The 13146-nt window shown below is 46.5% G+C and overlaps 5 protein-coding genes across 5 annotated transcripts; 2 read left to right on the top strand and 3 right to left on the bottom strand.

Annotated features, from left to right (window-relative positions):
• Positions 1–649: 649 nt before the first annotated feature.
• Positions 650–2758, bottom strand: N7508_000997 (carboxylesterase/lipase family protein; the record flags this gene model as incomplete). Its single annotated transcript, XM_058459063.1, has 5 exons — positions 650–1503; positions 1566–1770; positions 1825–2016; positions 2083–2374; positions 2448–2758. 5 exons carry the CDS (start codon positions 2756–2758, stop codon positions 650–652), a joined length of 1854 nt encoding a protein of 617 aa, XP_058322595.1.
• Positions 2759–3963: 1205 nt separating this feature from the next.
• On the bottom strand, positions 3964–5345 carry N7508_000996 (uncharacterized protein; the record flags this gene model as incomplete). The annotated part of the gene is made up of 4 exons (XM_058459062.1): positions 3964–4403; positions 4467–4491; positions 4562–5071; positions 5121–5345. 4 exons carry the CDS (start codon positions 5343–5345, stop codon positions 3964–3966), a joined length of 1200 nt encoding a protein of 399 aa, XP_058322594.1.
• A 601-nt stretch (positions 5346–5946) lies between these two features.
• N7508_000995 (uncharacterized protein) lies at positions 5947–6759 on the bottom strand (the record flags this gene model as incomplete). Its single annotated transcript, XM_058459061.1, has 2 exons — positions 5947–6430; positions 6482–6759. 2 exons carry the CDS (start codon positions 6757–6759, stop codon positions 5947–5949), a joined length of 762 nt encoding a protein of 253 aa, XP_058322593.1.
• Positions 6760–8607: 1848 nt separating this feature from the next.
• Positions 8608–10323, top strand: N7508_000994 (Zn(II)2Cys6 transcription factor domain-containing protein; the record flags this gene model as incomplete). Its single annotated transcript, XM_058459060.1, has 1 exon — positions 8608–10323. The coding sequence occupies one exon, from the start codon at positions 8608–8610 to the stop codon at positions 10321–10323; it is 1716 nt and encodes a 571-aa protein (XP_058322592.1).
• A 1486-nt stretch (positions 10324–11809) lies between these two features.
• N7508_000993 (uncharacterized protein) lies at positions 11810–12572 on the top strand (the record flags this gene model as incomplete). The annotated part of the gene is made up of 2 exons (XM_058459059.1): positions 11810–11889; positions 11945–12572. The coding sequence occupies 2 exons, from the start codon at positions 11810–11812 to the stop codon at positions 12570–12572; spliced, it is 708 nt and encodes a 235-aa protein (XP_058322591.1).
• Positions 12573–13146: the final 574 nt, after the last annotated feature.

The raw sequence follows: 13146 nt of genomic DNA, 5'->3' as shown, positions 1-13146 counted from the left end.
CAAGCCTGCCTTTAATTAGAACCTATTCGTGAGTGCCCAGCCAGGTGCGAATTATGTCATCTCAGTAAATTCGCCATCAATACTACAAGTTGCCTGAAAAGCGTTCCAAGCTCAGAATAGATGCCAATCCAAGGATCCCCCTGGATTAAGTTTGTTACACACTAATCACACCTTGGCAAGTCCGATGAAGACATCAAGAAAAATGACAAGCAAAGCTATCCTCACGTCGCAACTGACAAGCCTGCCATTGCGTTAGTCCAATCGCCTCTACAAGAAGTAAAATCTAACAGGTGCTCTAAACGAGGCACGAACGCGAGTAAATCCATAACTGTTCAAGGAAAGGTACAATTGTGATAAAGCTTGTCTGATTTTCTATAAAAACAAAAAAAAGCATCCAATAGTCTTATTATGGACACTGTCATTATTCTGGCGTCAGGTAACTCGGCCAATTTTTCAATATGTGAACGGGTAGCATCATTGAATCCTGTGAGCTTTAATGACAGAGACAGAGAAGTTCAACAGAAACAAACAACAATCTAAGTGTGCATAAGCAATAGGAATTGCCATATTCTGCAGTAAAACGGGCCTAGTAGACCTTCATGGCAGCTGAAACCGCCATGGAGACCAGCCCTCCAAGAATAAAGTTCACTCAGGTGAATGTGACAGAGCCCATAACCAGCAGTCCCAAAACAGCAATCCCTTGACGTGTGGGCGGGATGTTTGCTGCTGCATTGAAGGTCGGAGACGAGGTTGACGAGGATGTCGGACTGCTAATACGACTAGTCGGTGTTCCTGTGGTTGTAACATTGCCAGCGGACAGTATGGCATTAACCTCAGTCCACACGTCACAAACAGAGTAATCAATCATGCCTGGTACAGATGATTTCCCAAATATCATCCCTGGAGTTGAAAGGTTCTTCGCCGACGCAAATTGCGGCCAAGAAATGTCCTTGGTCGACGGAACGGCATTCTCTGCCATTGCGCTCCAAGCGTTCATCATCTGTCTGCTGAGGCTATACTCAGCAGATGTTGAGTTGCAGGTCCCGTTGACAATGTAGTCGTTGTCTAGGTTACCGAAGACGTATGGAATTTCAGCGGTGTGAGTGCTGCCAAAAAAGGAAACCGCCTTCTGGGGGATTGTGGAAAGCCAAGAACAACTGGGAGAGTGTTGGAACTCGTATGTCCATGTCGGGATATTTTTCTGCATGGCTTGCACCGCACCATACCATGCAGGGCATTTGTACGTGGAGTCGGTTACGACCTGTGACATAGCAAAGACAATGGCGAGTGAGGTCGTATTATAACCAGGAAGCTTGCCACTCGCAGCGATAGGTGCAGCATAGGCTTCAAAGTCAGCTGGCTTGTAATATTTTCCAACCAGCGAGGCGGCATCGCCAAAGTCTCGGCGGAGGAAATCTTTATAGATAGATGGTGATGCTTCTATCCCTTTCTTGAGGTTGGATGCAGCCCACTCGATAGCATAAACTGTACCTTCGTTGGAATCTGCCAGATGCCATTTGTTAGATGATTATCTTAAAAGCCTTCAAGCATGGTGGTGTACATACTAGATCCGAATACTGTTGGAACATTGACACCACTATCGTAAGGGTCCTTAGGGATGACATTGCCATCGACATAAGGATAAAAAACATGGCTCTTGGGGCTAGTAACACCCAGTGCACCGTAATATCCAACTCCTTGAGTAAGGAAAATATCGTTACTGTATGCTCTTTGCAAATCGGAAACTGTCTTGGACTGCAGACACGCTTTCTGTGTAGACTGTCAGTATCATCTAAGCTAGATCTCGCCCATGCCTATACTTACATCGTAAGGGCTGCATTTAAGCACTTGGGAATATGATGCTGCAACTCTTTGCTGAGTGGCATTGGAAACGAGGCTCCTACCACCACCAGATTCTGAGATGATGCTATTGACCAGATCAGGTGCTTGAGGAAGGGATCCAATGATATAGACATTCTCAGCACCCGCTGATTGCCCGAAGAGGAGCACCTTTTTCTGCATTTGATATTTCCCATTAGCTTTACGGTCCAGATTTCATATAACATTAGAGGCTTGACAAACCGGGTCACCGCCAAAGGCCGCAATATTTTCCTGAACCCACTGCAATCCAAGAAGGATGTCTTGAATGCCTTGGTTACCATATATTCCCGCACTAGACAAAGCTGTAAAGCCCAACGGCCCAAGTCGGTAATTGATTGTCACCAAGATTGAGCCGGCATCGGCGGTGTTGCAGCCGTCGTAAAGGGGATCTGAGACCGAGCCCTCTGTCTCTGAGCCACCGTAGACCCAAACTTTCACTGGAAGGTTTGAACCAGTGGTGGCAGAAGAAGGAGCCCACACATCCAAGTATAGACTTGAGGCATCGAAGTCAGCAGAGGCCACCACATTGAACAGGGGAAACAAAAAAGGGCAATGCGCTAACTTACCAGTCCTCAGAGGAAAGTGCAGATGAGTTTAATTTCGTAGGAGTAAAGTCATCCGAGAATTGAATGCAGGTCGGGGCGGACATTGTTGCATCAATTTTGCCCCGGGGAAACTTTGCCTTGTATGCCTTTGGGGGCTCAAAGCGTAGTTCTCCAACCGGAGGCTCGGCATAAGGGATTGCCTTATAGAAGACTGCATCTGGACCCCCAGCGCATTTCCCACCATCGATGGTACCAGAATCAATTGTTACAGAAGGTGCAGATAGTGCTACTGCTGCAAAGGTGGTCAGAAAGACCGCAGAAATGAGTTTCATGGTAATGAAGACTGAGGAAAACGAAGAAAAAAAGCTAGACGGTGTGCAGGGGAAAAACACGGCTGCGAGCAGTCGGCCTTTATACCCCACGCATTGCGTTTACATTTGAAAGGATTTTCCGGCTAGCCGCATAATCCAAGCCCCCAAAGCATAGCTGGGGGCCAGGTACCTGAAGTGATGTCGGCTGTCAACTACGAGGCTTAGCTACTGCAGTTTGGCCCCCATGTCGATCCCCTAAGCCGTTTGCGGCTTGAATTGCGAGAACCAATGAGCAATTTAGTGGATACTTTTTTTAAATGTTCTAAGTTACTAGAAATAACAAAACAAGAACCGGGAAACTAATGAAGTCTCAGCCAGGAGAATGTGGCTATCGCGGCCCGTGAGTCTTGCGAAATTTCAAGTTAAGTATGCATTTGATATCTATTCTTTTTGTCGGAAGTGCCTAAAATGTTATGCCAATCAATTTTTCCCGATAAAAATAGGTACATTACTACTGTGGAAGCTCGTTCCCTCCACCGAACCAATAAGTTATCCATTTCGTCATATCACGACCCATCATTTGATTACCATAGTAGACACATACTGATCCATAGTATTGAATAACATGGATTAATATGATATTCAACCATCAACATGAATATAGATTTAGTAAAATTTCATTGCCAAAAAAGAAAAAAGATTCAGAATTATGGCATTTACGACGGTGTTCCAGACTGATGATGCCTGCGAAATAAACGATCATCACTCTTTCAAAGTTTACTTCACATAGTGGTTTCTCTACTTCTCAATGATGCATTTGCTTCACTCGATCCTGTCGATACCAAATACTAGATTTTAGCGCAATGCGCGCTGCCATGTTCAGAAAATTGCCTCCAATAGAGAAACCGAATGCTGTCGCTTATGTTCGTTAAGCCTGTTCAAAACCATCAAATATGGAATATTTGGATATATAGCTCTACTAGCAACCTCGTTTTCTTTCTCTTGAGATTGCAATCGAGAGCTCCGCTAAGATTCTTTGATAGAAGCCGCTGCTCGCTGGATTAAGCCTGGCTTTTTGCCAAGCCGACCTCCGCTTAGTGCCGACAGAAGATTGTGGTTGTTTACTGGATATTTGATATCATTATAGCATGAAGTGACTCTGTTTTCACTTGATCCAGGGGTAGCAAGGCAGCATGCAGGATCTTTGAGTCCCTAGTCGACATGAGCTATGCTGGAAGTAGAGAAGTTGTTAAAATGTTGATGGTACTAACCTTTGAAGACTGAGCCTTTTTCTCAATATGATCCTGAGCCCAGGACCCAGCGCTTTTAACATGTACGGTCTGTAGCTCCCCGGAACACAAGTTAGGGTAAATCAAGTGCGCAATTAGCGGCATTTCAACCTTCTGGGAGGCTAGAGGGGGTTTGAATCCTGTTGCGGTGACAGGTCGATTGGTATCAATTTTCTCGGTTGTGAAAAGTGGTTTGCCAAGTTTCTGAGATAGCACACTCAGGCCATCCTGTTGCTCACCGGAGACATCATATTTGAACTGCAAAATGGCAGCATGAAGACCGTTGGACATAAATAACTCCTGGTTTGCCCAATCCAGAAACGTGTTTGCGCGAGAAGAAGTCTGTGTCACACGAACGGCTCCTGCTGCAACTTCAACTAAAAGGCCTGTCACAAACGACGCTAACTCAGGAAATTAGGCTTAGATATCCGCAGCCACACTGACAACATCGAGCCACCGTGAATCCTAAATCTCCCATTAGAAATGTATAACCGGGACTCAGGGAGATTTATCGTAGAGGCGAGTGTTAACATACAATTTTCGCTTGATCAAATTCCTCCAAAAACCTCAAGAAAACACCCTGACAGATTCCACAATTGCCTAATATAGGTGCATAAGCGCGCTCAAAAGTTGGTACTTCCATGCTTGGTCCCCATTGGGGAATGACCACAGGAGAGGTCAAACCATGGGATCGGTCAACTCGTGCCTCAGTTTGAATTGAAGGGTGGTCGACATGATGTCTCTGACGTTCTGTGGCCTCTCTAACCCTAGCCAATGGGGCATCAGCCCATTCTGACTCTTCATATGTCGGTAGTCTTGCATGCTGCAAGTTCTCCGTTTGTGCCCAGACAGCCTCAGCTTGATCAATCTCATGCTGCATATCAACTGAGTAGACTGAATCATTATACCCGTCCAAGTCTTGCTTTGGGTCGGTGGCAGTGACTGTTGCCTTTCTGTTGATGGACACATCCATCATCGTAGAAGTACCCTGATAGTAGCTCTTCATATTGTTGATATATAGATAGCTCGACCGCTGCAGATAGCTCTGCGTATTGTTGGTGGATAGATGGCTCGCTGACTGCTGGCAACTCTACATAATCATGATTGACATAGCCTTCAGTGGAGAGCGTAGGTTGGATGAGCTCTTTGCTAATCTTTTCATCGGCCAGGATAACCTGACTGCTTTGCTTGGTGGAAGCAATTCCGGTGGAAGAATTAGAGATCGAGTATTGGTGGGACGAGCGATTCCAAGCGGCATAAATAGCTTCAGAAGCCAAGCCAATGCCTGCCTCTTTGAGTTTGACAACGAGTTTGCCCATGGCTTTGATGGGAAGGAGATCTTGGAAGCAGTGCTCACAGACACCGGAGATCTTGCCGATTTTAACTAGCGCTGATAATAAGTGGTTTTTATTTTCAGTGCTATAGGAATCTAATTCCCCAAGACCCCGCATCAAACTTGGCCCCAGATTGTCGATAAGGGACATTGGGGCCGAATTGCATTCAAATCTGGCCTAGCGTTGGGTACTTGGGATTTTCCTTTCTTTTTCTTTTTGCTTTTGCTTTTTTTTTCAAAATTCTTTTCTTTTCATTCTTGTTTGATTTCATGTACCCATTGCAGTAGTGTAGGTACATGTATAAGATAAGGGACGCGAGAGGACATTAAACTTTTGGCTAAAGGAACGCGCAGCAAGCCCTCGGACTGGGTGTTCACGCCTCGAGCACATTGGCATAGCCCGAGACCCAATTTGTTAGTGAATCTCCGAAAGACAGAGATTATACCTATGAGCTATTAGGATAATGAGGAATTCCTAGTCGAATTTTGCTGTGAAACCGAAATAATTATACCGAAACCAGGCAAATATCTGAGCAAGAACCTAAGCAATAGAATAAAAATACTACCAAACAATATAACCTATACAATCATGCCACATCAAGGTCTGGGACCGACTTCCAGTATTTTTCCCGAACCCTCAAAGTAAAGCCAACAGCCAAGCAAACGAAAGCAACAATGAGCTCATCAAAGACAGACATAAATAGCTGAACAGTATAACTTCCGTCGATTATGTTGAAAGTCGAGTTGGCAAGAAAGAACAGCAGCATGTCGTAAATGATACGCACAAGTATAAACGGTGCCGAAACGGCTGCTGCTGCCAGAGTACGATTCTCTCCTTTCTCGATTGAAGACCGAGATAAGAATAGAATACCAAGCAGTATGCACATCACAACCCAGTCACAAAGGTATAAGCTCATGCCGACTTTGGCCACTATATTTGGATGCTTCAGACCGTCCAGTGTCATATTCCATGTAAGTCCGGAGACTGTAAGAGCCAAAGCAACAATGGTGACAACCCGGAAAAAGGTAAAAGCAAAATGGTGAATACGGGGACGGGGCATAGATTGATTTCTGTTGACTGTAAGGAAATGCATCTCACGATAGTAGGTATAAAATACTTACGCCCTTGAAAGTAGGCCCGAGCATGTCATCAGCAGAGGGGATAAACCGATAGAACTGCAAATTGCAGCTATTGTATAGAGCCCGGTTGATGGGCTGTTGATGGTCGCTAGCTCGCAGCACGCGCCAACAATACGAACAATCGTGAATATAACGAGGAAGACAAAACCACCACTTTTCCGTACACCATGGCGGTAGACTAGGAAAGTGGCCACAAAAAAAGACGGGAGGTAGGCGATCAATTCTAAGATGGAAATTCCATTGCGGTAGGTGACTGCCATGATAGGCGAGATTTTTTTAAGCTGTCAATTCTGTAGATGCCGTCGGCCTACCCTGAGACATTTATAAACTTGTGAATTGATCGTCGCCAGCTCCCGTTGCTCTCCTGTACTTCTAAGAATATACAGTAGGATCAAGCCGAACTCGTTCTATGCAAGTTCTGATTCGCTCTCGCAATTGCGGCCATTTTCGGTTTAGCGGCTCGTGTCCAAAGCGCCAAGACAGGATTACAGCCTCAAATCTCTACACCGCATTTGCGCCCAAGCTAAAGCTAGGGGGCCATCTTGCAGTCCAACAGATCATGCTGGATAGCACGAAGCCTCGCACTCCGTAAACTCCACATCCGCGCTTTGTCTGTTAGTCCTCGGATACCAATGAGGTGTCCTGCAGCCGTGATAATCGCGAACCAATGACTCGATGAGTCTAACTGTCTATCTACCCGTGGCTAGCGTCCCACGGCTTGGAATTGCTTTCTTCTTTTACAAGCGGGGTATATTACTGCTGAATGTCGCCGACATCTGGACAATACCAAGCTTTTGGGGGCGTTTTTCTCTGGTCATTGACTTTATTTGGTTGTCATAGGCGATTGAGACCTCGCGAATTGATGAAACCATGCTTAGTCAGGCACTAATTCTGTGAAGGGGATGCGTGCCGCGTCCCATACAAGTCCTCACTCCGCACAATGATGAAGTGATACATTAGTTTGGGCCCCGCCTTAGGCTCCAGAATTGGTAATCTTAGTCGGAAGGATACAGTCTACCTAGAAACACCAAACCTAGCTGCATTTGACTCCGCAATAGGTGAGTACACGTGTCTAAGTCAGTTAGCAGACCAATATCCTAGGTTTGAGGCCAAGCCTGATAGCGCAGGTCCGGGTAAGCCGCAATTGGCGGGGATACTCTTTGAAAAGCTTGATATCAATTTTAACATCATCACTTTATTTCATCGGCAAACCTCAATCTTCCATCACTGAGGCTGAATTGGATATGACGGGTTGGGCTCATGCTTTCCGGGGACAAGGCTCTCCTCGCATCAGACGTCTAAATCAGCAGACGAACGCCGCAAAGCTTCAAGCTGCAGCGCACCATGAGCTTTCGCGTGTATCAGATGCATGAAGCGCCTAGTCAGACAATACGTTTCATGATATTTCGCTGTGACTCCATTAGAAAACTATTTGCCCGATATATATATTTCAAACAAAAACTCAGTTATTGACCAAAATTCATGGCTTAGTGGTGGAACCAGTGACAGTAGCACATTAAGTGGCTGGAGGTATCACAAATGCCTCGGGAGATATGCAGTCTTCTCAGAAAAGAGTTGGAAGTATCATCCAACCATCCAATATGACTTCAATTTCCACTAGACTTCTTGATTCATGATCTAACATCAGGCTTGGTACGATCCACACCTTCAGAGACTACCCTCCACGTCTACCTCAGGCCATGGGGGTGGTTGATGTGTGATTTCTTCATTGGTATCGACCCGTCTGCTATGCCAGACTGCAATCGTGCCATCCCCATTTCAATGGATAGTACCGTTGGAGTGAGACGTACCTCATTCAACAGCGCGTACGGAGCACATGCATGTAGGTTTCTACCACTTGATACCGATGCCATACAAGATTTATGAACATTCTGTTCATAGATGTAATTATTCTATAGAGCAGGCCACGCGTTCCGCTTTGCAACCGTCGTCCCTAGCCCTGATGGGTTAGATCCTATCATTAGTCTGTGTTGTCGTGGGGGCTCAATCCGCGCCCTTCAGCCGCAGATTGACATTCCATCTCCCCTTCCCCTCTTATGTTTGTCGCTTCACCTCATCATTATAGTTTTTTTGGTTGTTTTTGAATAATGGTGTACGATGGCAAACCGAGTAAAGGCTGCGGTAACTGCCGCTCGCGTAAGATCCGGTGCGACCAAGCGCGCCCCGCGTGCTGGGAATGTACTCGAACTAACCGGGAATGCTCGGGATATCGCGATGAGCTGGCTTTGATGTTCCGCGACCAAAGCGACTCCGTCATACGCAAGGCGCGCTCTCAGTCTACTGCCTCTACGATCAGAGCCTCCAGGAGCTGTGGGAACTGCAGGGCTGTCAAGCGACGCGTAGGTTCCACTCTGAATTTCCTTTCTTTGGCTTGCCCTCGATATTTACTGGAGGCCATTGCTCATTCTGCCCTGTCTTCTTCACAGTGCGACCAGCAGTCTCCTCATTGTGGACAATGTGTTCGAATGCGTCAATCCTGCCCTGGGTACCGTGACGAATGGGACCTCGTCTTCCGCGATCAGACTCACCATACAATTCAGCGATCCAAGGAAAAAGAGAGCAACCACGACGTCCCGCCCCCTCGCACGTTGAGCCCCAGCGCCGACGAGATAGGTGTTAATTATTTTCTCTGTAATTTTGTCAGCCATTCCTCTTTGCGTGGATGTCTTAATTACATTCCCTCTGTTTACCACAACGATGGGGAGAACCCGACTTTGGTGGCTAGCATGGCGGCCGTAGGTCTCGTGGCACTGGCCAATTTGACTCAACAACCCGAGCTGGCAAATCTCGCGCGCACCAAATACATGGAGGCCATCTGCAATGTGAATACCGCGTTGTCATCACCGGTCGAGTCCATCAAGGACAGCACCCTGATGTCGGTGATCTCGTTGGGAGTATTTGAGCACGTCTCTGAGTACAAGTCGTGGGCTCGACATGTTCAGGGCGCTGCAGCATTGGTAGTTGCCCGGGGCAAGAGCCAATTTACCAGCCCGGCAACAATCCTCATGTTTAATCAAGTTCGCGCGGATCTGGTGCTTGACTGTGTTCATAGTGCGAAACCCTTTCCACAGAACATGATTGAGTTGCAAGAAGAGGCAGCCAAGCACACGGACGTCTCGGGTGCATTCTGGCTCCTGGGCGTGTTAGGCACGCGCTGCGCAAATCTTCTGATGGGCGTGAGGGAGAATACGGGGGAAATCCCGTGGCCTGAATACCTGGAACAAGCGAGTTTGTTGGAGCGGGAATTTCAATCTCTCCTTATGCTCCTCGCCATACAGGAGCCCTATGAAATCACCCTGGACTCTGGTGGGGCGTCAAAATTAATTCATAACGGGCGGGTTGATCTCTATAGGGATCCTTGGGCAATCCGAGTCTGGAACAACCTGAGGAATCTTCACATGATTGTCTGTGAGATTTCGTTATATCTTCTGAACAAGATTCTCGTCACTGATCTTACCCTAATAACGACCGCCCAGGAGTCTCTGAAGCTGAAGCTCCAACTGATAATGCAAACCCTGTCAAGGCTGGGAGACGATATTCTAGCTACCATCCCACAGGCTCTGGAGTTTTTATCCTCGTCTTCTGAACATTCTCCCTCCGTCGATATCTCTTTTCGTGGTAGTGTGTCAGGCGGGTATATCCTCACCTGGTGTTTGTACATGGTAGGAAAATGCCCGGCTACCAAAGGTGAAACTCGAAAGTGGATTATCCAACGTCTCCAAGACTTGGGTCAGAACATGGGGATCTCAATTGCGCTGCGCCTGGTTGAAGATATAGTAAAGATAGACCAATCTGCCGGCTGAGTGGCAGTGACTTAACGCTCGGACCCTAACACCGGGTCAGCACTTACATACTGTTGGGTCCACATTATCTTCTTTTCTAGAACCATTATCAGTCTAAAAACCTCCCCTGCCAGGCGGAGCGGCCTTTTAATGCTCGGTCCCGTGACGTAGGCCACCGGCGTAAATACCGCATTCGAGCGAGGGTGATTGTTGCTGCGTCCTTTGATTAGATGGGGAGTAGAGTTTCCAAGACTCCAAATAGTCCGTACTGATTTAGCCGCATAGCCCGGGAGTGGAGTGATCGCGGACGGGACGGCTAGCGCAAACTATGAGAAGCAATAATTGGCCGAGCATCTCACATACCCGAATAGGGAAGCGTATGGCGGACACGCGCGCTAGTCTTCTAGCCTTTTGTAGCTGTTCGAAAGTAGTCCACGTTCATATCCGACCCCATTAAGTCGATCTCTCAAGCCAAAAGAGACACTCATATGCCAATTTATCCACTATTTTCTAGTCCTATTTCACAGAGGCTGAATGTTGAGTTACGCCAATCTCGCAGCGCAGTCCCAACTAGGCAACGGGGGCCATCGAACATGGGACCAACATTGTTTCCATCATCGTCACTCATAAGAGTTGCGCGAAGCATGCCTCATGTAACGGGAAGGATTGGACATAATTTTATAAAAGACGGAATTCTTCTCTCAATCACAATATTCCAGATCATTCATCATTGTTTTGCGTTTAGCCGACCCTGTCCCATCTCTTCGGCCTTGAGGAACCTCTTCATCTCGCCCATCATGCACTACATCTATCTGTGTTTTCTGCTTGGTGAGTCATCTATGAGTTCCTGTCGGTGGCCCTGCTATCATATTGATGCATGATTTAGTCGCAGGGGCAATGGCCATCCCTGGTCATCACATTCAAAGGTCCGGGAATCATATTTCCGAGGCCACAGCGACAGCAAAAAACATCCCTCAAGCCCAAACGAATCCAGTGGCAAGTACAGAGCCAACGAGTCCGCTCAATAATGTCAACCTGAATAATGGCACGGATGAGCTCGATCTGGCTAAATGGGCCAAGTTGTAGTGAGAGACTCAAAGTAAGACCGGAAGAGAATTTGAGCTGATGCTATTCAGTGCGGAAGCCTACTTCAACAATTCCACCTCTACCAGTATCCGATACTCTTTCGTTCGGGAAGACTTTCAGCGTCATAGCCGGAATCAGCCAGTGTTATTTCGACATTTCCGATACCGCTAGCTGCGAAAAAAATGTTGTTCAGCCGGCAGTTAAATACATTAAACTGGGAATCACAAAATCGCGTGAATGGTGGAGCAAGATTGGCGAGAGAATCACCAAGTCATGGACGCAGTCGCAAACCCGGGCTACGGCTTTTGTGACAGACTTCACTCATTAAAAATTGAATGCCAGGGGAATTAGTAGCTATCTTAGCCTGGGTCAGACCTCCCTGGCAACATTAAATTGCTCCTTTGGCTGCTGCCCATCTTCAATGTGGACTGAGGCTCGTGGCACCGCACATACCTTTGCATCTGGACTATTCGTTGCTACTCAATCTGATATTTCAAGAATGTGAGTACAACTGTGGCATCACTTTCATATGTTTTGATACTGACTCTATGACCAGTTTCAAAGACGATTTCAAAGACGTTGACAGCATAAGAACAGCCCTTCAAAACTCTGCAGAATTGTTGAAGAAGGCGACCATCATCGGACTGGCAACTTCTGCTATCAACATCGCCTGGGAATTGGATAGCGTTTTTATTGTCAAGGTGCCTAATAAGGTGAATGGCCAAGAGCCATCTGCCATGAATCTGGCAATACTTGATAAAACAGCCCGCACATGTGACAAAAATGGCACGTGTTACTTTTTTATCATTGCCCAGAACATCAGCAACCTCTCAGACCAAAAGTGGGTGGGAGTTCGAGGCCTCGATAAGCTTTCCAAGTACAAAATTACATCGCTTGACTTTGCACAGTCGGCTACTTGGTTTCGGGATCAATTTAGTGGATATATCACCTACCCGAACTCTTCAGCTATTCTTAAATCCCTTCAAGGCAAGAAGACTCGACCATTTCTCGGCTACTTTGTTAATGTGCCTGTTTTGGACTTCGTTAAGTCAAGTGCCACTAACTCAAATGAGACATATGCAGCAACAAAGAAGAATGCATCTTCAGAGAAGATTTTTTTAAGTGCTCTAGTGCACGAGACCAATACTGTCAAAGGTTGGCCGTACTATAAGATATCTCAATGAGCATGCACAGCACTGACCAGCATGGATGGCTCTCGCGGAAGTGAATGTACTTTGCTTTCCGGGGCTTTTCGTTGAATTTGTGCTTTTCTCTTTTATCACTGTGGGTGTTATGAGATTTTCAGACAGGCAACAAGCAGTTCAAACTTTGTGTAGAGAGACGCATTTGAGAACAGAACATGTTGATAGTTTTCTTAATAAGAAAGAGCTTGGAATTGGCCACTGATCCCACAATGAATAATTCGTTCATACCATAAGGACCAGGCGCCTTGAAAAGTTTAAATACATTGTGAACTTCCCGGCCGCACACATAAAACACTATGAATCTGTTAAAGTATTTGCACCCTATGGGCTAGTGCCGTTTGTTCATAACGTGTAGTTGGTAATTAGTACCTGCCTTGATACTCCTAAGCTACTACCAATGTGAGACAGCAAGCCAAGAGGTACGAGGGTCCATTCACTAAGACACTAAACTGGAGAGAAGAAGAAGAGGAGGGGAGGCGCGGAGCTATCTGAGAGACTAAATCAACCTCCGCTAGCCAATCACAATCCTTCCACGTGACAATATCACGTGATC

The sequence above is a fragment of the Penicillium antarcticum genome (assembly GCF_028974205.1).
Source record: "Penicillium antarcticum strain IBT 31339 chromosome Unknown utg000002l_segment0_segment0, whole genome shotgun sequence".
Classification (NCBI taxonomy): Eukaryota; Fungi; Ascomycota; class Eurotiomycetes; order Eurotiales; family Aspergillaceae; genus Penicillium; species Penicillium antarcticum.
Note: the sequence above shows the minus strand (reverse complement) of the source record. Positions and strands in the feature narration are given on the sequence as shown.